The sequence below is a fragment of the Dermacentor andersoni genome, chromosome 3 (assembly GCF_023375885.2).
Source record: "Dermacentor andersoni chromosome 3, qqDerAnde1_hic_scaffold, whole genome shotgun sequence".
NCBI classification, from domain to species: Eukaryota; Metazoa; Arthropoda; class Arachnida; order Ixodida; family Ixodidae; genus Dermacentor; species Dermacentor andersoni.
In genome coordinates, this window is record NC_092816.1 from 48,082,007 (window position 1) to 48,106,941 (window position 24,935).

At 45.9% G+C, this 24,935-nt stretch overlaps 1 protein-coding gene and 1 long non-coding RNA gene across 3 annotated transcripts in view; one reads left to right on the forward strand and one right to left on the reverse strand.

The window, feature by feature from the left end:
• per (period circadian regulator) overlaps positions 1-24,935 on the forward strand; it is a 41,766-nt gene that overhangs the window by 8,213 nt on the left and 8,618 nt on the right. Inside the window, exons 1-16 of one of the 2 annotated variants that reach the window (XM_072287147.1) lie at positions 1,595-1,677; positions 5,747-5,841; positions 6,881-6,967; positions 7,706-7,817; positions 7,983-8,028; positions 9,573-9,751; positions 11,623-11,701; positions 12,874-12,980; positions 14,004-14,157; positions 15,230-15,359; positions 18,674-18,791; positions 18,938-18,981; positions 20,541-20,659; positions 20,887-20,999; positions 21,890-22,155; positions 23,045-23,384. In XM_072287147.1, the coding sequence (XP_072143248.1) occupies positions 1,596-1,677; positions 5,747-5,841; positions 6,881-6,967; positions 7,706-7,817; positions 7,983-8,028; positions 9,573-9,751; positions 11,623-11,701; positions 12,874-12,980; positions 14,004-14,157; positions 15,230-15,359; positions 18,674-18,791; positions 18,938-18,981; positions 20,541-20,659; positions 20,887-20,999; positions 21,890-22,155; positions 23,045-23,384 (2,071 nt within the window). In that variant the 5' untranslated portion in view covers position 1,595. Of the gene's footprint in view, positions 1-1,594; positions 1,678-5,746; positions 5,842-6,880; positions 6,968-7,705; positions 7,818-7,982; positions 8,029-9,572; positions 9,752-11,622; positions 11,702-12,873; positions 12,981-14,003; positions 14,158-15,229; positions 15,360-18,673; positions 18,792-18,937; positions 18,982-20,540; positions 20,660-20,886; positions 21,000-21,889; positions 22,156-23,044; positions 23,385-24,935 lie in introns of those variants that run through there. The other variant, XM_072287146.1, reaches the window with a different exon arrangement.
• On the reverse strand, positions 1,145-23,221 carry LOC140216716 (uncharacterized). Its single transcript, XR_011893374.1, has 2 exons — positions 23,143-23,221; positions 1,145-1,670 (listed from the first exon to the last, which is right to left on the reverse strand). It is a non-coding gene; the product is annotated as an uncharacterized lncRNA (long non-coding RNA).

A 24,935-nucleotide genomic window follows, 5' to 3' on the forward strand; every position in this document is an offset into this window, starting at 1 on the left:
TCAATCAGGCACCCGTTCGGTTGCGTACCCTACGCAAGAAAGGGTTCACAACGCGTCTGTTAGTGTTTATCAACCATCTGTGACAGAGCGCTGGACTCTTCTGTACTTTCCCCTCCTTCTCTTAATCCCGCCTGCCGTCAGTGCGTGCGTCATTGGACACGTGATGCGCAGCCAATAGGGATGAGGTGGCGCCGCGTCATGAGTGCATAAAGTTAGTGTAAAATAAATACATTTCACCCAAGGGACTATGATGCTTTCCCATTCCCGCACGTAAGCAGTATTAAGTGTGGCTGCCGAATTTTTATGCATTCTTTCTTCTTTTTCATTTAAAGGTAATCGACTCTTGAAGCGCGTGCTGCCTTGGTATTCCTTGCTTCATTAAACGGAGAGTATTCGAGGTATATTAAGCCTCCACACTGAAATATTTTGACGCTGTAACCTATGGGCGTTACAACGACGAAGGGTGTACTTTCGGATACCGTAAGCCGTCGATATCTAGGCACTGACATCTATTGTTTACTTCGCAACGCAATATTGCAACTATTTATTAGTAGCTCAGAGAATGACTGAAATAAAGAAAAGAAAATAGGAAACAGAGTAACCTTTTGCTACACCGATTTTTCCCGATGCTTCAGAGGCATTCCGCAGGATTGCGCGTTTCCCCCCCTTTCTTTTTGCACGAACGTGCATTGTGCCACCGGCAAGGTCAACGCACGTCCTTGAAATAGTGAAGCGTAGTGTTTTGTTGTGGTTACGATTTCACGGCGGGTCTCGTTATACCACATATTCCGCAAAGACGGATGGCTACAATCGCGTTAATGTACGCGTTTGAAAAGGCTGCTCGTAATGACATTGCTGGATCTGGCGGCTGACTCAAGCCGATTCGCTGGAGTTCACGTTACGAGCATAATGTGGTTGGCCGTGGCATCCCCCTCAAGCCCGACAGATGCGGCTCGAGTCGGTCGTCGATTCCGGCGAAGTCATTGCGATTTGATATTTTTTTCTCATTTGCATCATTCCAATTCACGTGACCACCCTCGTCAAGGCGCACCGTGCGAGCGAGGGTAATCTGTGTCGCTGATCGCAGTGCGCTGCTATAAATTCGGAAAACGCAAGGCAAATAGAAAATCAGGCTTCCTTCCTATTGTTGTGGTCGAGCCAAATTTATTTACGTCCTGCATGCGGTTGACTCAACCCGACTCGTCATCATTGGCTCGATTAGACCCGCCAGCACTTACAATACTCGTACACCTCGACAGCCAGTGTTTCCAACCAGAAAAGGCAACCCTGACTCTTAATGTGTCTTAACAACAACGCTGTTAGAGCTTCACACGAGCGTATGAGCAGTGTGGATTACTGCATGCACCGCGTTTGGTGTTGTCGGCACATCTGACCACGCCCATCGTCGTCGTCGTCGTGGTCGCTCGCAGTGTTGAGCCTGCATCCGGCGTGAGCCCCAAACGCTGTAAGCGGCCCGCGCGATTATCGCGACGTCCACGGAGGAGCCGGCCCGGGAGGACCGGGCGCCAGCGGGCGAAGCCGTCCTCCTCGGTGGGGCCGCGTCACCCTCCGCCGCCGCTCCCAGCGAGCGGAACATGAAGTCGCTGATGCCGGACGTGTACGCCGACCAGCTAAGGGAGCTCAACCCGCTCATCTGCTACGTGCAGTGCCTGCGCGGTAAGACGCCACTCGCTTCAATCAATCAATCAATCAATCAATCAATCAATCAATCAATCAATCAATCAATCAATCAATCAATCAATCAATCAATCAATCAATCAATCAATCAATCAATCAATCAATCAATCAATCAATCAATCAATCAAAAAATAAATAAATAAATAAATAAATAAATAAATAAATAAATCAATCAATCAACAAAGCAACGAGTTAGCAATTAATTAATTGATTATATTATATTAATTAACCAATTACTCATTTAATTAGCAGTCAGTTCATCACCCTATCAATCAATCAATCCTGTATAAACAGGTAGGCAAGTGGTTTAGCGCGCATTCACACTTGAAATTGGCTTCGCAAGCGGCCCTGAAACGTTCCAGCTTTTTGCTCTTACATGTCCTTCTTGCGTCGCGTCGTCAATCAATCAATCAATCAATCAATCAATCAATCAATCAATCAATCAATCAATCAATCAATCAATCAATCAATCAATCAATCAATCAATCAATCAATCAATCGCTCGATCAACTGGCATGTAACACCATGGTAGAACTGTACACCAGTGCGCCTGGCCGCCACAGTTACCCATAAAGCTTAAGAAAGCTTTTAAGAAAGATATTGCAGTAAAACACGTTGTGGCGCTAGTTGGTGCATAGCTTTCAATAGGTGAAGCGCCAATTACTCGTCTGTCTGTATTCCTTCTTTTGTGCCGTCACTATTGGCACTTCACCTATTGAAAGAAATTTTAAGAAAGCTTTCTTAAGAAAGCTTTTAGAAAGCACATATAAGAAAGCTTTTAAGAAAGCACATATAAGAAAGCTTTTAAGAGCATTTAAGAAAGCTTTTAGCGCACATATAAGAAGACACCAAAAAGGGGACACAGAATTAGCTTCTTCGCGGGTTGCACACTACCGCATTGCTCGATTGCCAAAGCGAACAGCCTACCTGTTAAGACCCGCCGTGGTTGCTCAGTGGCTATGGTGTTAGGCTGCTGAGCACGAGGTCGCGGGATCGAATCCCGGCCACGGCGGCCGCATTTCGATGGGGGCGAAATGCGAGAACACCCGTGTACTTAGATTTAGGTGCACGTTAAAGAACCCCAGGTAGTCAAAATTTCTGGAGTCCCCCACTACGGCGTGCCTCATAATCAGAAAGTGGTTTTGGCACGTAAAACCCCATAATTTATTTTTTTACCTGTTAAGCCATTAATTGCTCCCATAAATTTTGTTCCGATCGATATCACCCATGAAGCTCATGAAAAATAACAAAATAAAATAAAGTTAGGGCACATTATTATTGTTTAAGGTGACAGGACGTCTACTGCCCTTTACATGCGAAAGTGCCCAAATATTTCAAAGGTTACTGGGGTAAGTGTGAAAATTAGCAGTAGTTTGCAGGGACCACCGTCTCGGCCCTGGCCTTGATACTGTGGCAGGTGGAAATTGCTATCAAGTTGCGGCAAAACACATATTTACTTAAACAGAAAAGCAATGCAATAAAAGGATAAGCATCCAAAAAGCGCGCAGGATGGAATACTAGTCATTTCCCCTTAGAGCTTCTACCAACAAGCTAAATGATGCTGTCTTGAAACTGTAACTTTAAGAGATCAGATAGACAGAAACCTGATGCATGTTGAAACGCCCAAGCATCTCGCATGTTACTCTCGGGGATCAGATTTCACGGTTTTAACTGTTCCGTAAACAGAACATTTAAGTTTGTTCTGCCTATAAATGTTAGAGTTTGCAAAAAAAGAAAGGCCCACTTCAAAAGAGGAAAATTAACTTTGCTGAGCGAAGCCATGGCGGCGAGAAACATCAGTTGCTCTATTTTTCTCTTAGCTCTGAATTAAGCAAACGTAAGGTTATATGTAGCATTCAAATCAACAGAGCCAACTCACGATACCACTACTTTGGACCAAATTCGACGCTTCCTAGTGCTAAAAAAAAAAAAAAAAAACGACCCTGTAAAGCGTGTTTTGCCTGTAAAGACTTTCTGCTTGCGAAGGAAGCCTTCATTTAAGGAAAAAAAGAGAGAAACAGAGATAGGCGTTATCCTCGACCTGTGACAGGTAAACATGAGCAAGTGTTTAGTGACCAGCCCAACTGCAAACTTGCGACAGCAGTAAGAAACCGAAACCTAATCGGCTGGTAAATAGTTCGTAAATTATTATTGAACTTTAACTCCCCGAGTAGTTCCAACGTCTTACGTGCTCGTCTTACGATCTGTTTTATTTTGCCATGCGGTCTTGTCATCAGCATCTGATGCACTGCGTCAACGTCATCTACTTGTCTTATTTCCTAATCGTGCCTACTTATGCACGAGGAGCAGCTCGTTTACTCGATGATGAAACTTTAGGGCAAACCTTGGAAACAGTGGGCTCTCCTTGTAACCACCTGGCACTCGCAATCGCACGGGTACCGTTTTAATGTGACGTCACGATCTCTCGGGAAATCTGACCCGGCCGCTGTGGTCGTCGACGCTAATCTACTGCCTCATCGACTGCGCAAAGAAAATGCGAAGCAAAAAGAGAAAAAAAGTGCGTGCCCTACTCCTTCAGGTGACGTCATGATCTCTCGACACGTGACAGATGTGGCAGCACGCCTGCCCTATTACGAAAAAGAGAGAGAGAAAGAGAGAGTGAGAACGGAGAAGCAAACAAAGTGCCAAGGAAGAAAGTAACGAAGAATATCAACGGGGCGCTCCAAGTGTCGATTTCAGCGTTCGCGCGTCTCACCGAGAAAGTTGGCTCAAGAAGCCGTGAGAAAGACGCGCGGAATTAGAGGAAGAGTGCACGTGACGTCACGTCAGGGTGTCTACATCGTCGGCGGAGGGTTTGTCTTGACGTAGTTTCTTCTGGCGTCTCGCTCGCTCGGTAGCATATTCGCTGCCAGCCAGAATCTTCCTTGCTTCAAGAGGACTGCCACGGGTATCAAAAGCGAGGACTTGCTCCCTAAGTTGCCCAAGAGATAGAACGATAGAATTTGCGCACTTCCATGCCCTAATCATTGTGAGGTTTATAGAAATTAGAGTTCATGCAATCTGTGCAGTAGCGTGGTGAGGCGAGTGCGGCTTACTTGGACATCTTCACAGAGACGCACAACTGACTGTCATAGAAGTTACAAGTTGCTCTTAACATGCAAGTTAGCTTCATGCAGTGCCTCAAGGTTCTGAGCAGCATTATCCAGACAAGAGAACTTACTAACGATAGTAACAAACGTAAGTCAGCAAGTGTGTAAAGCAATTGTACTCATTTAAATATTTTGCCTATTATCATTCCACGACGTTTCTTGATGTGGAAGCGAAAGTTTCAGCACCAGTTATTGTCTCGGGCCCACAGAGTCTGTGTGAACTTTTCGTCTTGTTTTGTGAATAGTACACGAAGTAGCGAAGTAGAATGAACGCATTGGGATGGACTTCAATCCGTAGCAATATTAGTTTGTCGTGACATTAATTTCATGTATGTGGAAAAGATGCAAAAACAAACGAATTCAATTCGAGCCACATTGTTACATTTCGACATTGCTTTGCATACGAAATAGCGCAAGGTATTACTCCAGTCGCTCGAGAGACTCAAACATGATGCACTTTGTCTAGGGTGCTACTTCATCCACGGTGACAGGAAACCCTCCCTTTTTGTAAATGTATCGACTGTTTAGGCTGTCGACTGCTATTTAAAACAGAAATTATATCAGTACATTTCTAAATGGCCCCCAAGCATGAACAGCTAAGTATATTTCTGTCTAACTAACCCAAATCCACAAACTGTGGTTGTAGCGCATCCTTTTGATCTAGATGTGAAGGTTTGTAAAGCTTTGTATGGTATACTGAGTGGCTCTTCTTAGAGGGAAGTTGTATGTCAAGACATGTTGTAAAACAAACTATTCCATTTTATCAAGCGGGCTTTTTCTGTTCACCTCGCATCACAGCAGAGAAGCGCTATGGCGGTAAAATAGCAGGTTCGCATGCTAAACTACGAGGCTGTTTCGCCTCGTGGTGAGAAGGAACTTAGTGACAGCATTTGCACTCAGGTAAATATTTTTTGTCTTTGTGTACGTTTCCCGTTCAGATCACGCTGACGATACCTCCAATGCCAGCAAAAAGCCCCACATTCGGTCCAGTGCATTCAAACACTTGAAGAACGAAAGTTGCGTCAAAAATGGGGTAAGTTCGCATCTCGGTGTTGTACTGTTTTTATATTGTTTTCGGCCTCACTATCTCTGTGCAACTGGTGGTTTACTCATTTTGCGCACAACAGCAACCTGACCAGCAATTTGGCTCATTCTGAACAAGGGATCTGTACAAGTTCCCGGGCACAATCTCTTAAACTGCCGTTTCTTGAGGTTGATATTAGAGACCTGTTCTACCAATGACGCTCCTACCTGACCAGACGGTGTTCCGTCAAACGCCTCGATCATGTGTGAATGAATCTTGCGAGGACAGACTCGTTGTGAGCGAGGGATCTGTATAGATCCCAAAATGTAAATTTGTTTTTCTCTTGACATTCGTCACCAACCTGCACTGCCAGTGAACTTTTTTCATAAGAGCAGTTAGAAAAGCGTCTGAGAAACACTGGTATAACTACCAGCTTTGGAGAAACGTGATAGGAGCGAATATAATGGTCTTAAGGAATAAAATGAATAATTCGCTCGCTGGTTGACTCACCAAACAAAAGTTTGTTTTCCAAAATTGACGGAGAGTAAGGACAACGCTACAAAGTCAGACTGACAAACTGGCCTGGAAATTTGAAGCAGTATACAAGCAAGCTCATGCTTCCATTTTGGCATGAAAGCAATGGCTGGCTGGCAATGGGAGTTATTGATACCCACTGCAAAAGCGTATGATGCCCCTATAGCGAATGCCATAGTCGACGAAAGAAGGTTATAACCTTTTCTTTGTGAATACACCAGCACAACAATGTATTTGGTTGCCGAACTTCGCTGCATAAAAAAGCAGGTAATATCAATATCTGAAGTTTTTTTAACAGAGCCATGTGGCTTCGGGTTCAGGCTTGCCCATTCATCAACTTCGCCACCTTGCAATAGATAGGTAACGTCATGTTTCTTCCTAGTTCGGCATAGTTTCTAAGCAGACCTCTTTATTAACAACTTCTTTTTCTCGCCGCAGTCTATTTCTGTACAGTGGTTTGTTAAGGTTGCCTTACCGACGCGTAGATGTTTACTTACGGGTGCATCGCTTTCAGGAAGGATTTGCTATTGCGGTGTCTCTACAAGACGGAACAATCATTTACGTATCTGGCTCCATCACCTCTCACCTTGGCTATTCAAAGGTAAATCAAAAATGCGCTGTTCATCGTATATACCGTCTAATGTCATCTACTTCGCGCGCACTTAAAGTGTGTAATCCATTTGCCAGTCCTCTTCCTTATGAAGCGTAATAGGACGTGCTATATTGCGTTCTATAATGGCTTCTGCGAAATACAATCATGTATTGCGGTAAAGCACACATAGTGTATTGCGTTGAAGGGAAGTGAGAACTTTCGAAAGGGCTATATAAGCGTAAACAACGGGTCGTTATTTGTTATACTTTGACGGCAGCTGCAGGACCCCAAAGGGAATACGGAAGCACCGAAGCTGGGACCTCGGGCGGTCCGCGTATCGATGGCTCACCTCCGCGTCCCAGGGGTTGTATAAGTTCGACTGTCCGCTATAGCGTACAGCCGATCTTGTAGGCGAAAACTCCTTGGCCCGCTTCGGCCTTAGCGATTTCAACCCATGGACCACCCTGGTTCCAGCTTTTAACCCCCGCTGTCCATTAAGTGCCGTGGAGAGTGTGCGCCATCCACTTTGTGATAGTCTCAGGTGGTCTCTTGAGGGCTCCGTCTGTCGATGTTGCTTTTATTTTTCTCATGCTAAATGATATCCCTGCAGTGCAGACAGCCTTGCCGAAATCGCCCGAATGACATTTATGAACATTTATTGTCGCATTTAACCTTCCTGAGAGCAACATTTCAACTGACTTTCGTTCGCGGCTTTCTTTCCTTTTCCCCCCTACGCTGCTTACACAGGATATGCTCCTCGGTCAATGCATAATGAATTTCCTGTACCCCCGGGACCGCATCACCTTCGCCAATCACCTAAGTCATGGCCTCAACTCTTGGTTCAATGAGGACGCCAAAGGTATGGGCAGCTCGCAGAGCCGCCACTACCGCTTCTCCACACGCTATACCTTAACCCTGCCGTGCCGTTCGGCCGATTTCCAAGCCAGAGCCTGGCGACGACCTGCGAGCGATGTGCTTACAGGTTTTTTCTTTCTCTCTTTCTTCCTTTTCTCCCCTTCTCGAGGTATTTGCCACAACCGAAGCCAGAGCACCTTCCTATGCAGATTCAGGTAATGATGCGTCGCGCGTGGATATGCTTGACCTTTCCTCACGAGCGATGTACTTCGCGGTTACCCTCGGAACACTGCCATGTCGCCTCAATGCATGAACGAGAACGAAACGTAAAGACAAAGAAGTAGTGATAAAAAGTGTGACAACCCGAGCGATGTTTAAGTAACAGCGTGAAAAGTCAACGGAAGAGAAAGTCATGTAAATTTCATTCAGTATTCGCAGGTTAGCGCCCTAATTACAATCTATGCCTGCAGAAGATACCTGGTCATGTAATGAATGGGTCATTGGACCTGAATGTTGGTTTGATATTCCCTGCAATGCCAGATCGATATGTTTGCTCTTTTGAGCCCTAAAAGCTACGCGCTATGCACACTAGCTCCCAGATTGTGATTATCTGAGAAAGTAGCATTAAGTTTTGCGCTGGCACGAACAAAACAGCATGATCCCATGGTATGCTTACGACAGAAGAGAGTTATGCACTATTAATTATTCGTTTAAATTCAGTTCCTCTTGCAGCTGTTTTTCTTTAATGTTTCCTATCCTTGCTTAAGGGGGGCGTAATTCGGCGAGCTTCGCTGGGAAAGGTCAGCTTACGTTCCCTTATCTTCATTCCTACATTTATTACCTGCATTCTAATGGTTGCGCACCCTATTTAGAGCACTACCTTGCTCGTATACCTTGTAGTACGCGATATTATCGGCGTTTTGTTTTAAAGTACACGGTACATACACATATAGCTTTTGGAACATAAAAACCCGCCTCTTTGGCAGTTAAATTTTTTTTGCATTAACATGTTTAGGTACGGTTAAGGATAAGGTCTCTCCATGGCACTCAAGCGTCCTCCTAGACCGTTCAATCTATTATGCTTTCAAATTTACATATTCGTCATGCGCCAGCCATAGCCATTTTTGTGACGTTATCGCTACCACTATCCGAGAACACAGTCGAACGGTGTACAAAAATATAGTATTATGTTAATTCAAAGTTTTCTTGTAGAATGTTTGTAGACGAGCTGTGAATTTATGGCCCAACACTTTTCGCTGATAATTGTCTGCAGACTTATTGAGAACAACCTGGCTTGAAAGTCACAATAGGCCACGATAGTCCGAAGAAAATAGACTCGTTAGACTTTTCTGGAGCGACAGAGTGCATACCTTACTGACAGAGCGACAAGTCTCAAAGAAGTCACAGCAGCGCACTAGAAGCTTATCGTACACACTGTGAACTGCCAAAAGTTATTGTACCAGGACAGAGCTTCACGCAGAGGTGCGAAATGAAGAAGAAAAAAAAGAAAGAGAAGCATTTGCCGATACACGACACCGCGCACACAGACAAACCGGCCTGTCGTTTTTTGTTTTTTTTTTTTTCTGCATGTGCCGCGGTCTGAGCACCGTCGGTGAAGCGTGCACTGGCGCTCTCTCGTGGAGCGTTGCGCCGTGGCCCCTTACTCTCTACATCGTTGCCAGAACGGTGTTTACTTCCTCTGCTTCTCTCTTCTCGCCACTTCCTTGGTAACAACTTGCGACCACGTCGAACCGAGCAGGCAATACCAGAGCCTGAAATTCGGCTACGGCATCTCGGACAAGAAGGTGCAGTACAGGCCCTTCCAGATGTCCGTTTACATCAAGGACGCCGCCAACGGGGACGACGTCAGCGTCGAGAACGCCTCCACCGCCATGTGCCTCGTCGTCACCACGGTCGCCATAAAGACGGCCTACAGGGGTGAGTCGATCGGCAGTGGCTGGTCAAGTTGGCAGTTGGTGGGCAAGTTGGCAGTTGGTGGGCAGTTGGCAGTGGGTGGGCAAGTTGGCAGTGGGTGGGCAAGTTGGCAGTGGGTGGGCAAGTTGCCAGTGGGTGGGAAAACGATGAGGCAGTGGGTGGACCCCGAGGTTACGTGTGTTGCTGCGTGGCTACCGACTCATTTTGTTGAAATTACTGGTTATCGCATATATCGATAGAGTATATACGCTTACTCTGCGTGTAATAGGTACATTTATGACGATTGAGAACTCCGGAAAGCCGCAAGGTGAAGGAAATTTCACGACCTGAAGAAATCGTTACTCACCTGAGAGTAATTGAAAGCGTGGCTGATTTGGCCCATTGGACCTCGTTTATTGGGCAACGCTTGCCTTCGTCGAGTGTAGCTGTGTTCTGCGTCTAGCCTTTGCGCTGTAACCGGTCACCATGAGAAGTAGCAGGAAGGTGCAAAGAAAATTAACGCGTTTTTTTCGCCTCCCTTTTGATATAGCTTTATTTGGATTGCTCCGCCTATGTGAGGTTGAGGGGCATTCAATTGTAAAATATGCCCTAACGCTTGCATGACTGGCTTGCAGCAGCCCAATAAGGGCAAGTGTGCTCCACCGGGGAATAAGGGTGCTGCAGTAGATGAAGCTAAATACGCGAGTGTGCTGTTTTTCGCAAGAACACAAAAAGAATTGGCGCGCACTCCAGTTTTTTATAAGAAAGTGGGTGGCAGGAATGCGTTAGCATGCTCGCACCAACCTACATATCTGTTATTTAAAATTTCAAAACATTAATTGCGCTTAGTGATGATTTGTTCCCACTAATGTCGAGTTTTGATACTGCATCGCGAAAGAAAAGAATGGGAGGGGGTGGGAGGCCTCGGGCATCTCTTTCTTTCTGGTTCGCCCAACAATAAACGAAAACCGCCATCGTCTGCCCACTTGACAATAGGCCAATCTAGTTCCATCAAGTGGATAGGTATAGATAGAACAAGATCGGCAATATAAGCATCCCTCTTAAACGGGATGGCGGCTGATGACGAGCATGCTATTTTTATTTTTCTTCCGTGCTTATTATTGATTCTGTAACATGTGGGCGGTTACCACCTTCTACCGGAAAAACCGAGTTCCGCTGCCGTATCTTTTAGGCCTTTTGTTTAGCTACTGGCAGATGGCGACAGAAGTCTGCTTTTGTATCGTGAAAGCCCTTTTTACGATGGCCGTGTGCACAGACTACGGTGGTTTTACTTGTTATAGCAACTTATACCTATTGTTCGCACTGGTTCGGGAGGTCCCTTGTCTGACGCCTATCGCGTGTCACGTGCCACCGAAATGCGAAATGTTACCAGCGTTTTCAGGGGCTCGTGTCTTGCCTGAAGTGCCTTGCGTATCACACACATTATATATATATATATATATATATATATATATAAGGGCAAAAAAATAGCACCGCGAACGTGTGCACTAAAGTCTCGGGAGCAACAGTTGTCATTCCCCAAGTGCATACCAGGTGGCGACACAGTTACGCGTTGCTACAACCACAAGAGGCTTTATCAAGGCGTGTAGGATCTGTCTCATAAGCACAAGACCGCCAGCGTGCCCTTGGAATGGTGAACTGTCATGTGCTGTGAACCGACTACCGCTGGAACCAAGCTGTTATTGCTAGTGCCTCGAGACGCCTAGTCCTACAGCCTTTATTTCTTATTAAATTTCCGTCACGCGAACGAAACGGAAATGCCAAAACTAAATGCTTTTCTTTACGATGTATATGGCTAAACACTATCTTAGTGCGAAGTACGAACGAAGGAACAGTAATAGCTAATAGAAAAAAACACGTCCTTGCTTTTACAGTGCCCGCAGAAACTCCCGCCATGACCTGCTTTTCCACACGCCATACTGCATCCTGCCATTACAGCCACGTTGATCTCAGGTGAGACTGCTAGAGCAGTTACAGAGCATGGGTTGCGGGGAAGCCATGACATTTATTGTCATTAAGTTCACGAGCACGAAAAGAAATCATAGGCACGGAAAAAGTGGAAGGAAATGAGGGCTTTAGGAGCTAGTAACTGCCACTTTTAAGTGATTTCTACGTACCAGCTCCTTCTTTGTCGATGAGAGCCACAATATCATTAGAATTAATGATGGTAATCTCGCCATATCTTATTTGTTGATATGGAAGGAAAGAAACACAGTTGCGTCAGGTGGTGTACCCTGTGTAACACTTCCTATTTTAGTAAAGCTCCATTATCGAAGAGAATATTACTTTTTTCTTTGCCGGCTAAGTTACGGGCAACAATCAAGACAGCGGTAACGCAATACATTCTGATACGTTTTCATCAAATGTACAATATCCTAAAAATGCATCCTAGGATCCTCAGCAAAAAAATAAAATAAAAAGAAACGAACATTTAAAGGTGGATGAGAGAAATCCTTCAGGATTCTTATAACGCGTTTAATAGTCGGTGGCAACCTAAAAACGCCATGGTAAACAAGCCGCTGCTCAATTTAATGATAATTTGCATAGATGCGTGAGAAAGAACGGACGTTCACTGATTGCCGTGATGCGCCGGGTGGAGGCGAGATTCTTTTGATTACCAGCGCCGCTCCGGAAGTATCGCTTGGAGCGCACAGGCAGACACGGCGAGTGCAGTAAGCCTTTGTTGGCACAGCTTGGGCACAATTCTTCGTTTGTCGCTGTTGTCCTCAATTTCAAACACAAAGACGATCTTTCTTCCAAGACATTGAGGAAACTAGATGATCGTCCTCTGAGTGAACAAACAATACTAAAGCACCGTCCCCGCCGATCGTCGGCTCGGAAGGCACTTTTGTGCTTTCTGAGAACGTCTGGTTTGCACGAGTGGCTTTGACTCAGTGACTCTGTGCAGGTCTCTACACCCTCTCTCTTTTCCTTCTCTATCTTCACCTTCTTCCTACCCCCAGCGTAGGGTAGCCAACCAGACTCTTCACGGGTTAACATCCCTGCCTTCCTTATGTCTCTCTCTCTCTCTCTCTCTCTCGCTGTTGTCACCGAACATATAGTTTGACAAGAGCGTTCTTACCGTGTCAATTAATCACTGTGTCGCGTTTCGTGGGTGGGTGCAGTGCTGCAGTCTACCTGGGATACTTGCCTCAAGACATGCTGGGCCATTCGGTGTTCGATTTTTACTGTCCGGATGACATGGAGCTGCTGAGGGACATTTACGACCTGGGTGAGTGCGCGATCCGCTTACGCGGTTTTTGGCAATCGAATTACGTGCCTAGCGAGCTCGTGCATTTCTGCCTGTGTACAAGGACGTGTATAGTATGTAGTGACAGTGACAGCTTTATATGCAGAGTTAAGCATCGTACAATGTGCGATGCCTGGTGCCCCGATGCCGTTACCATAGAAACAAGGGAAACCGCAGCTGGTCTGGGCGCAGAAGGAAGTGCGAAAGGACGGCGCTATATTCATAAAGCAGCGCGCTGAAAATTCAAGTGGTTTCTCGACATCGTCATTACCTAAAGGTCGTCGAAAAGATATATAGATTAGGCAAGCGTTTGCTCGACAGCCGGGGCGATCAATGGGGTCAGAACGTCATGCAGGGCATAAGAGGCTGCGCTGCGCAGATCTCTTTTAGTAAGTACGGCACCGTCGAGCAAAGTTGTGAGTGCAGAAAAGATAATAAAATTAAAAGGGTACAAACAAAAAGGGGCCGTGGGAAAGCGCTCCCGTGACGCTTCGTGGTGCATTTTGTATAATGTAGCGTTCAGATACAGTACTTGCCTGTTTCGCCATGAACGAAGCAGAAGTGCTTATCGTCCTTGATGTACGTACAGATAAGGTTAGTTTCCTCAGTATAGCAATAGTGGCACCGTCTTAACTGTTCCGGCAAAACGAGGCCCTCGCCACGTTTCACCGTAACGGCGAAAGACGGCGCCACCGTTCCTTTCAGAGAAATTACTTCTTCGGTCCGTCATTGCCACAGACCGACGAGTAAAGTTCAGATTCATTCTGGACGATCCAGGCCAAGTACCGCACACAGGCACGGCATTACACTACATCCCACTATGCCGCCTCCATGCGAAATTTGAGCACGAACGAGCTACCTGTCAGGGATAAGAGCCATGCGCATGTGACTTCCTCAGGAACGCAACCAATCTTGTCTTGGCTATGTTGCGATCTTCATATGGTCAACGACCGACCAGTATGAATGTAGTTTTGCAACCTTCTTTTTCATTTTTGTCTCTTGCAGTGATGAAGGAGCAAGGCCACTCTTTCAGAAGCAAGCCGTATCGTTTCAGGGCACTCAATGGATGCTATATTAAACTCGAGACAGATTGGTCCTGCTTTATTAATCCTTGGACGCGCAAGCTGGAATTCGTGGTTGGGCAGCACCGGGTTGTCGAGTAAGTATAGCTGTTTGACGACATTCCGTCCTAAGCACAAATAAGACGAATGGAAACGAACAACTGCTAAAGAGAGAAAGCACAGTGTTATTCTCGAAAAGCTTCAATATCGTTGGGCATTTAACGCACAAATTCGCACCAACGACTCTTCCGTATTACCTGCCAAATGTGGGATGTTTGGCCACAGGAAGGACCAAACGGTCCGAATCTATTAGAAACAGCAAAACACTCTCATTGCAAGTGTATAACTAAATAAGAAGAGTATTAACAAAACAAAAAAGTCCATGCATCGTGTAAATAATAGAGAGCAAAAAGAAAAAAAAAGGCTGCGGTGGATTGGTGGCCATGATGTTTTGCTACAGAGGAAAAGGTCACTAGTTTAATTACCTGCCATGACGACCGCATTCTGATGATGGCAAAATGAAGAATTGCCCGTGAACTTAGAATTCGGTGCGGGCCGAAGAGGTCGCTCCAATGGGCGGAAATGAAGTCCAAGCCTCCGCTACCACCGCACCTCTCGCCACTTCTTACGGTGGTCACCCTTTTTAAATCTCGACCGCAACTTCAGCTACAATCGCTTCCTCTCAAATCCATACGGCCATCTTGTTTGTTTAATGATCCCTACAACCGTCTTCCATGTATCACGTTTTTCATGTCATTAGCTCTCTTCGGAGTTCCATTATTCTAGCCTCCAATTTACGGCCACATATGTTAGTACTCGTAGAACGTACTGATCCTGCTCTGTGAATAATGGCCTCAAACTTGTTTCTATCCCCTGAGTGATACCTGATTGATAAAACCACCGTCATCGGTTCAGTTTAGTCCTCGCTGATGCGTCAGCTTGTTATTTCTGTCATTATCCCCCTTCCATTCTTCTTATCTTCCATTTCTATGTTTCCGTCTAATATTTCCCGAAGAGTCGGCAGGTATAGTGTGCCCCTTCGGGTAGCAGTTGCCAGCCTGCTCCTTGCTTTCTTTTTCTCTCGTTCAATTGTATATGTGTTTGCAAAACAAAAAGTAATAATAATAATAATAATAATAATAATAATGATAATCATCATCGTGGTATCAGGGGTCCGAGGAATCCGGACGTGTTCACAGAGCCATCGCCCGGTGACATCACGGGGGCCCAGTCTCTGACCGGGGAAGCCCTCAACAACAACAGGCTCATACAGGAACAGATCAAGGACATCCTCTCGCAGGTACGCCAGACAAGTATGCACTGACATCTCCGCGGCATAGGCGTTGCGAAATGTCATAGCCCTTCCAGAGAATAACCTTTGAAGGACGGAAAGAAACATCGGAGAAGGAAAGGCAGGGAGGTTAACCAGTTTAGCTCAACCGGTTTGCTACCCTACACATGGGAGCGGGATGGGGGGGGATGAAAGATGGGGAGGAGAGAGAGAAGTGACACAATTGGCTACGACGGGTTGAGCACTACCTAAACACGAGTTGTCATTTTTGAATACCGGCTGCGGTCGCCGGATTCCGATCTGGAGGGAGTAGTGCCAAATTAAGAACGCGCGCGGTAAAGAACCCAATACCGTAAAGTTTCTTGGGCAAGTTGGCTGATGTGTATTGAAGCCATTGTAGCGCACGGACAAAAAAAAAAACGCGGACAAATAAGAGGACAGGATACGACGGACACCGCGTAGCGCCCGTAGTGTCCTGTCCTCTTTTTGGTCCTTGTCTCTTTGCGCTACAGTGGCTGCAATATATATATATATATATATATATATATATATATATATATATATATATATATATATATATATATATATATATATATATATATATATATATATATATATATATATATATATATATATATATATATATATATATAAACCCAAATTGGTCAGAATTCGCCCGCAGCCTTCCACTATAGCGTCTTTCAAAGCCCTTTTGCGTTTTCGGCACGTTAAGACTCACAAACCAAGGAAGCTGAGGTTCGCACATGAGTATGTAGCAGTTTAAACACCGTAGCACAAACACCTAGGAAACTATGCAAAAGAAAAAAAGAGAGAAGAAAAGAAAGAAAAAGCTGCACGTTCACCAAAGTTTGTCTCGCGGATAGCAATTAAAATAACAAGGCAATAAAGGAATGTGTAATGCATTTGCACTAATCAGCTTTGCAAAAGTAAAAAGAAGTATTTAGAAAATGACAAAGGAACTGATAGTAAAGAAAGAAAATTGGGGTAGAAGGAATGTAGCAGCCTTTTGAACGCAAGCTTTAAAGTTCTTCTTTTAAAATTTAGGATTTATAAACGAGAGAGAATTCGCGCCCGTGGGCGACGTGGTAGATGCGCGGAATTATTCTGCTAGTGCGGCATCTCTCAACCAGCGCAACTTGACTTAACCAAGATAGCGGACGGATGACTTCGGCAGGGTTCGTGCACCACCTTGAAGTCCTTAAAGAGCCTTAAATCTGAAAAAAAAAAACATATAGATGCAAGGTCCCTTAAAACGTCTTGAAATACAATATATATATATATATATATATATATATATATATATATATATATATATATATATATATATATATATGTGTGTGTGTATGTATATTCTTTTTTTTTCTGCTCATGCGCGCCGCGCTCCCAGCCGGTGAGTCGACGTATATCGCACAAGTGCGCCTACGTACATTGCACTGCTGTGACGTCGCTCGTAGGGACACGTGACTTCGAGAATTATTCTAGGCAACATCTATTATTTGTGGGAACTGTTGCTTCAGTAGACGAATTAAAGTTAGGCAAATAATAAAGCACACACACCGAATGTCTGCGCGATCTTGTTTTGCTTCGCATCGCAGCAAGAGAGATATACTACCGTGTCGTCTGCTTGTTCCCACGTCGTTTGTGCCTGCCTCAGTATTCGCGTAGCAGTGACTTACACCGCTAGTCAGGTGTTCTCGTGCACAGCGTGCAAAATGGCGTGCTGCGCGAAACGAGACGAACACAACAGCTCGCGCGCGACGCCGTCAGAGGAAGTGCGCCGCGCAGCAAGAAATCGAGAAAAAAAAATATGGCGGGGCCCGTGACGTGTACGTCACGCGATCCTCGATCTCCGGTATGGAAGAACACAGGGAAGAAATTTAGCTTGCTAAGGCTAGACGGAGCAAGTGGAGAGAGCGCCTGAGTTTGCGATGAAGCTTGCCTTCTGAAATCATGGGTTCGCGGCACTGAAATATTTCTACCTCGGCTATCAAAAAACCGATTTGAAAAATTCTTGCGGAAGAACGCTCCCTAGAGGTCACATGACAACTTCCAGCATTTAACTGAATTTTCTATGTAGCCTGGTGAGGGGCCCTTCGTATGCAAGAAATTGCAGCTAAAAACAGGGATATTTCACTATTATTCGGTGAACGGGTGCGAATAAGGTTGGTTTCCCCGTCCTTGCTGTTGGACTTTGGCATCCTTAAAATCCTTGAATTGCCCTTGAATGTTTAGTCACATTTCGAGTCAAATGACTTCGGACTCGTGGGCCGCTACCCCTGTTAACACCTCTCTGGAGCTATGCTCCAATGATCGCTGTAGACGGCTAAATGTACAGGTGAGTGGGTAGCGCCCCCATCTTAAGTCTCGTTCCTATTCTCGTTCTAAGGTAGCGTCGCGAATACAGCACGACAGTTAAACATGATGCAGGTAATGCAGGCTACTTTGCTGCCCAAACAAAATGGCGGCTCAGCAGAATGCTTCGAAAGTTGAAGGGCAGGTCGTCTGCTGACAGGAAAACTGAGTCGCGCTTTCTTGAGCGCTTAATGTAAGCTACGTTGAGCTTTTCATAGGTTTGCACACGCACAGTGTTAAAACGCAGCGATAATATGTTATTTTCCCAGCTTTTTATCTTCGACGCTAGGCAGCGTCAAGTCGCAGAGGTGTCTGTCCAGACGGCATGCAGATGGTTCCAGATTCGCTTTTCTGCTTGCGTTCGAAGCTGTCTTTAGCGGGAAGTCGAACCACGTTAGTTAGGGCGATGTGTGTGGAAAAATCTGCTTGCGGAATTCGTTATAGGAACGTAGCGTGACGTCACGAAGATGCGGTGGCGCTACGGGCGCATTATGTGTGGACAAAAATAATGACACGCTCTACTAGCGTGACTTTCTTCCTGCGGGAAAGATTATTAAGACGGGGCCAAGTTTTCAGAAGTTATGTTGCAAGGATTGTTGTTAAAAGCCGCGAAGATCTAAGAAGTGTCAAGGTAGCCGTCTCCTCTTTCTTGCTCTCGCTATACCTGTTTCTTTGTTCTGATTTGTTTACAGATATGAAGCTTACCTATATATTCTCAGTGACTGTCGCTTCTGCTTTAATATTGAAAATGAAAAACATCCATGTACACGGGGTGGAGACTGAGAAGGCGATAATAGTAGGCAAAATTTTTTACCCGTAAAATGTGGACGTATGTGTCACATGAGGCACCAAACGAGCGAGAACTAGACGCAGGGCATTGCCGACGCTGTTCTTACAAACTCACGTGATGCAAGCACGGGGGCTCACAAATTTTCGCCATTGCCTCGCAGCCCGTGAAGCCTCGAGAAAACAACAACCTGCGGCAGCGATCCAACAAGAGGCGAAAAGAGCTCGCATCTTTCGTCAGCACACTCGTTGGCGAGATGACGCACAAACGAGCCGACAAAGGTAACGACATTTACCCGCCTCCCATACCCTTGATATTAGGCCTTGTACCGTAGAACCTCGTTACAGAAAGTTTACAGATACCCAAATTGCATTATAACGTGATTGTCCTTTGCCTTTTTTTCCCCCACATTGCTGCATACACCCAGGAGAGGAACAAGTAACCGTAACCGCTGAAGGCTGCACATGTTCCGTGAGTATTATAATGTAGGATTGTGTGTTGGCGGTGCGTGTCGATGTGTGCTATATTTTTGTGCCTTTGATTTATATCCTGAATTTATTTTCTCCATTTTATGTGTTATAGTGTGTAGTGCTGATTTATTACCAGCCAATTTGAGATAGCCTGAAAGGCTCCGAAGGCGGCGTAATAGTGGACCCTTTCAGGTGCGCGAATTCTAACCCAACCTATCCTGATATATCCTAACCTAAATGCTGTGTTGGTCAAAGGCCATATGATTAGCACGTATACAGAACACCGGGAAAAAATTACTCCAGCCGAGTAATTAATGGGATACAATCGGAAGGAGCATCCGAAAGAGCGACATGTAAATGTAAGAACGACTCTTCACGTTGCCGTTTATGGCAGCAGCGCAGGTTAGGAAACAAAAAACAACCAGTTTTCATCACAACATGACCAAGTCGCATATCTGAAACATGGACGGCCTCCCTGTTATACTGGGTCTCTCTGATATGTCGTTCACCGCCCAATACTCATTGGTTGAAATGAGTGCGCCGGACTCTCCTGGGTATGTCATAGACAAAAAACAGGTAATGTCCAAAACATGGCTGCCATGAGGTGCTTCCGGCTCTTTCAGTGCCTTCCGCCGCTTGCATGCAGTACAGAAAAACATGCTCTCCGAGATTGGCTTTTGTTACTACGAGAGAGCTCGCACCGTAGGCTTGATTTGTACGCTACGCATCGAAAATACTCGCTACGTCACGACAAGCCGTAATCTCGAAGGCCATTTTTTTTTGGCGAGCTTGCGATGCATTCACTTGTCCTCAGCGAGACGAAACGACGAGATTGCTCTACTACACAATAGATGTATAAAGTGCCAAAGGCAGATGTGGCCAAGAAAAAACGACAGCACAACAAATGATGCATGCCAGCTTACCAATGTAAGCATATGAGACAGCAGGCGCCAGAAACATTCGGTGGCAGAGCGACTGATTTCAGGGCCAACACCCAGTCATGTGATCTCGATAATTTTTTTCCGAGTTGGCTGCTCACTCTCACACAACGTTTCCCCCCTTTTTAAATGATGTGACAAGGCAACCATATGCCTCTGTGCCACGCCTTTGCTTTTACACGATGGCATTGTCGACAAACAGTTGGGACTCGTGTGTACTTCAATGTGTTTACCAACATTTCATGATAACGTGTTCATGTAACCCGAATATAGCCTGTATCGCAAAGCATCTGCCATTTATGGAAGTAAGCTCTCACTCTGTTCAAGCTAAGAAGAATGCTTCCTATTTAGTGTTGTGCAGGCTGTAAAGCAAAGTTGAAAAAAGAAAACAAAGACAAATCGTATGCAAGCGATCTACCGGCCGCCTGCGAGAGGCGGCCTATGAATTTCGAACTTTGAGGCCCCATAACTATTGCTCGACTAATTGCGACTCTGTGTGAAAAGGGATGCCGCATATTGTACAGTGCATCCTAACGATCTCATTTGAGAATAACCTATTCTTGCGTGGCGACTGGAAAGAACAAGTTAAAGAATTTCGCGTTTTCTTTCTCTTTCAATTCAGGACCTAGGATCGGTTGTGATGGGAGAGATCTCACCGCACCAAGAACTCCATGACTCGGATCCATCTAGCGAGTCCCCACCAAACATTCAGGAGATAAGATACCAGGAAAACATTGAGAGGTGAGTAGCTATAAAAATGGGGGCTCTTTTACGACAAAAGCGTTCGTCTGGTGTGGGAGCACGCAACCTGTGTAACAACAAGACATAATTTCTTTCAGTGTACAGGAAATATATTTGTCAAGTTTATCTGTTGAGGAAGTCGCCATACGCTGATTCGCCATTATCAATGGCGCTCTTATCTATAAGAGCAGTGGAAGTGACCATTTCTCTTTTTTTTGCGAACGCAGGTTCTTCGCAAGCAACCCGAAGACAAATTCGGCTGACGAACCTGCAGAGATGAAGATTGACAACGACCGAAATTCGCCCGAAAACCGAGAAGAAGAGGCCATCAAGGCCACAGGTGAGTGATGTGCCACTATATACTATTTATCGCTGTAATCGCAATAAAGGTCTTGTCTTCGCATTCGAAGGCTAAGTTACGGTGAGAATTGGCAGAAAGCTTTTCTTTTTGACATTTCACGTATTTTATTTTTTGGGGTAAAATTTAAAGGTAACCTCGATCGAAGCAAAAGGTACAGGAGTAAATTGCGCGGGATTGTGGCTCCAGGAGCCATGTTGCAGATTGCTGCGAAAGTTGTGAATTTCTGCGGCCCCCGATACTTTCTGACCTAAACAAAATAAACCAAAACCAGTTCGGTTTCTTGCTATATTGTTTTTGTGCATCTTATCACATCCTTTATATTTTACAACCGCCCTCCCCTCTACCCAATATTCCCCAAATAGCCGGGCATGGAAGTCTTTTTCATCTGCTTCCTAATGAACCGATCTAGATACCTAGGAGACGTCGATCTTGATGTATTTAAACTTTATTCACGTGGGATCCAAAATGACGAAAACTTTAACAGCCGATAAAATTCTCCCGTCTTTATCTGAAACCAGCGAGAGGTTGTTTTACCTGGCTATACCTTATCCTCGTTCCTTAGGTTCGGGATTTGAGATTTATACTACTGTTAGTAACGTGTTCCAATAGTCGGGCCGCGGCAATTAACGTCCAACATAGACCAAGGCAAAATAAAATGCACTGCGGTCAACACTTCATTCCCGCATAGCTTGCGCCGTTTAAAAAGTCATTAATAGTCGAGAGTGAACTACCCCAAACAGGGATCCTCAATGAACGCACTTTCAACGGCACTTGTGCCCGAGCGCTGTGCCGGCTGACACGTCCGACACTTGCTGTTGCTTTGAACATCCATCGATGATACCGAGACCCTGACAATGCCCCAAATGCAGCTTCGCCGCAATCCTCCGAGGACAAGTCGGCCTCGGACTTTGCGGTGGTCGACAGCAACTACGCCAGTGCCGAAGGAAGCGGAGTGAGCGGTATCAGAAGTGGGAGCGGCAGTGGAAGCGGAAGCGGAAGTGGAGGAGGAAGCGGCGGAAGCGGCTCCGGCAGTGGCGGCGGAGGCAGCGCTGGCGGCGGCCGTAGCTCGGACTCCAAACGCAAGCACTCTTCGGTCACCACGGGCGACTCCGGAAATGAGTCCTTAACGGTCAAGGTGAGCGCCACATTTTGATCTTTAGTGCTTCGTCGCTGTGTCCGAAAGTATTAGATTTTTTTTTACGTGAAATTGGTTGCTTTTGTTGTGTCCGCGATCGCAGCTGACATGCTCCATTTTAATGAAAAGTTAATCAATTCAGGTCAGTTAACCACAGGGGACCCTAATCATGAGCAGGAAATTCACAGGAATAAAAATGGGTTCGAGCGCATACGGCAGACATTGTCAGCTCTTCACTGATAGCTTATCACTATCATTGAAAAGGAAGGTGTACAATCAGTGCATCTTACCGGAGCTGACATATGGGGCAGATACTTGGAGATTGACAAAAAAGCTTGAGAACAAGTTAAGGACCGCGCAAAAAGCGATGGCACGAAGAATGCTAGGCATAACTTTAAGAGACAGAAAAAGAGCGGTTTGAATCAGAGAGCAAACGGGTATAGATGATATCCTAGTTGACATCAAGAGGAAAAAATGGAGCTGGGCCAGTCATGTATAATGCGCAGGTTAGATAACCGTAGGACCATTACGGTTACAGAATGGGTACCAAAAGAAGGGAATCGCAGTTAAGGACGGCCGAAGACTAGGTGGGGCGATGAAATTAGGAAATTCGCGGGCGCTAGTTGGAATCGGTTGGCGCAGGACAGGGCTAATTGGAGATCGCAGGGAGAGGCCTTCGTCCTGCAGCGGACATAAAACAGGATGATGATGATGATGATGATGATGATGATGATGATGATGATGATGATGAATTGTGGATTCATTGTGGGTTCCACGTCGACGCCCCGTCGTTTCGCAAGAACATTCGGAGTTCCTACATAAAGTGCGGAGTTGTTTTCGTGCCGGGAGTTCCAGTACTTGACGTTCCCTATCGGTTCCACGTGCGCAGGAGCAGCAGATGCGCGCAAGCAGCAGCAGCAGTAGCCGCAACGGCAGTGCGGGAGCCGCGAGCGCGGACGACAAGTACCCGCCCTGCCCGCCGCTCACCGAGGAGGTACTCCTGCAGTACAACAGGCTCGCTCACAAGCACATGAAACAGCAACAGCTGCAGCAGCATCAGCATCAGCAGCAGCATCAGCATCAGCAGCAGCAGCAGCCAGCGGTAGGCGGCGGAGGGGGCGCGGCCGCGGACAAGGACAGCCATCGGCTCAAGCGCAGCGGCTCGCCGCTCGTCAACTCGAACCTGCACAAACACAACAAGTCATGCAGGGACAGCACGGCGGCCGACGGTAGGCGAATGTCCGCCGCTCTAAAGCACGTGTGCTAGTTAGCGTGACGTTTGCACTTACGGGATATCGCTTAAATGGGGAACGTCGGGTATATGCACAAGTCTTCTGGCTATATATATATAGCCTTTCATAATGGGAACAACGTGAACAAGACGACGATAGAGTGAAAAGACACAGGACGAGCGCTGACTCAGTCAGCGCTCCTCCTGTGTCCTTTCACTCCGACGTCGTCTTGTTCGCGCTGTTCCCATTATGAATGTATACCAACTCGCCCAACTTTCCACTTCAATATATGTAGCGCTCTCCCGTGTCTCTGTCACGTCCCTGTCTTTTTTGAATTGCGCTAAAGGCTTTGCCATTATGAGTAAAAAAACTGGCCCGTTCATTCTGAGTTTCGTACCGAGAGTTCATGTCGCGGCGCGTGCAGCTTATTGCCAGATTTCGGTGCATGACTTGCCTGTTTAAGTCGTAATTGCATGTGTCACTTAGAGGCGCCACATGAAAAAAAAAAAAAAAAAAAAAACTGGAATTTTCAACTGAAGGCGAAGCATTGAAAGCGATAGCGAAGCGTGGCGTTGCCCGCAAAGCGTCTCAAAACGTTGGTGTATACATGCTCCCTACGCTGGCCTGACGATGAGCGCCTCCAGTGGTCGTTGCAGGCGTCCAGCCTCAACGGTGCACGAGATGAGACCGAAGGAAAGACCTTCGGGATTTGTCGGCACCCACAGAAAGGGTCAATTGGATTTAGCTTGACGTTTCCTGTTCATTCCGCTTATAAGCAGTTTGTACACGCCACGCTCGTGCCAAAAGTGGGAGCCAGAGCGCTGCCTTGGCTCCCGCAGAGCCCACTGAGCGCAGCGTGACGATGCGTCGGCTTGACTTTGTCGCTTTTGCAGCCAAACGCACAGCGGATCAAACTCCCTCTATACGTGCGTTAAGGCTGATAGTGCGGGAACACGACCGCGACGCCGACGGCGCGCACACCGCCTCGACCGTCCGTATGATAGCGTTCGCAATAAGAAACGCATCTGTAGGAACGGAACGATCGCGCTATCTTGTCACTGTAACGGGGAAGCGCGGCGCGCGAAGTGCTTCCTCCTAACACTGACAGATGATGCTAAATGGCATGCATACCTGGCGCCCCCGTTTACGCAAGTTTTAGTCCATACAACGTTAGCACTTGGCGTTAACGCCAGATGCTTACATGCGAAATGTAAGAGAAGTACCTTTGTCCACTGACGAAAGGAGAGCAAACGCTCGCTCTTTGCTGGCAGTACCAGGGTGGAAAAACAGTTACATACATACATACATACATACATACATACATACATACATACATACATACATACATACATACATACATACATACATACATACATACATACATACATACATACATACATACATACATACATACATACATACATACATACATACATACATACATACATACATACATACATACATACATACATACATACATACATACATACATACATACATACATACATACATACATACATACATACATACATACATACATACATACAT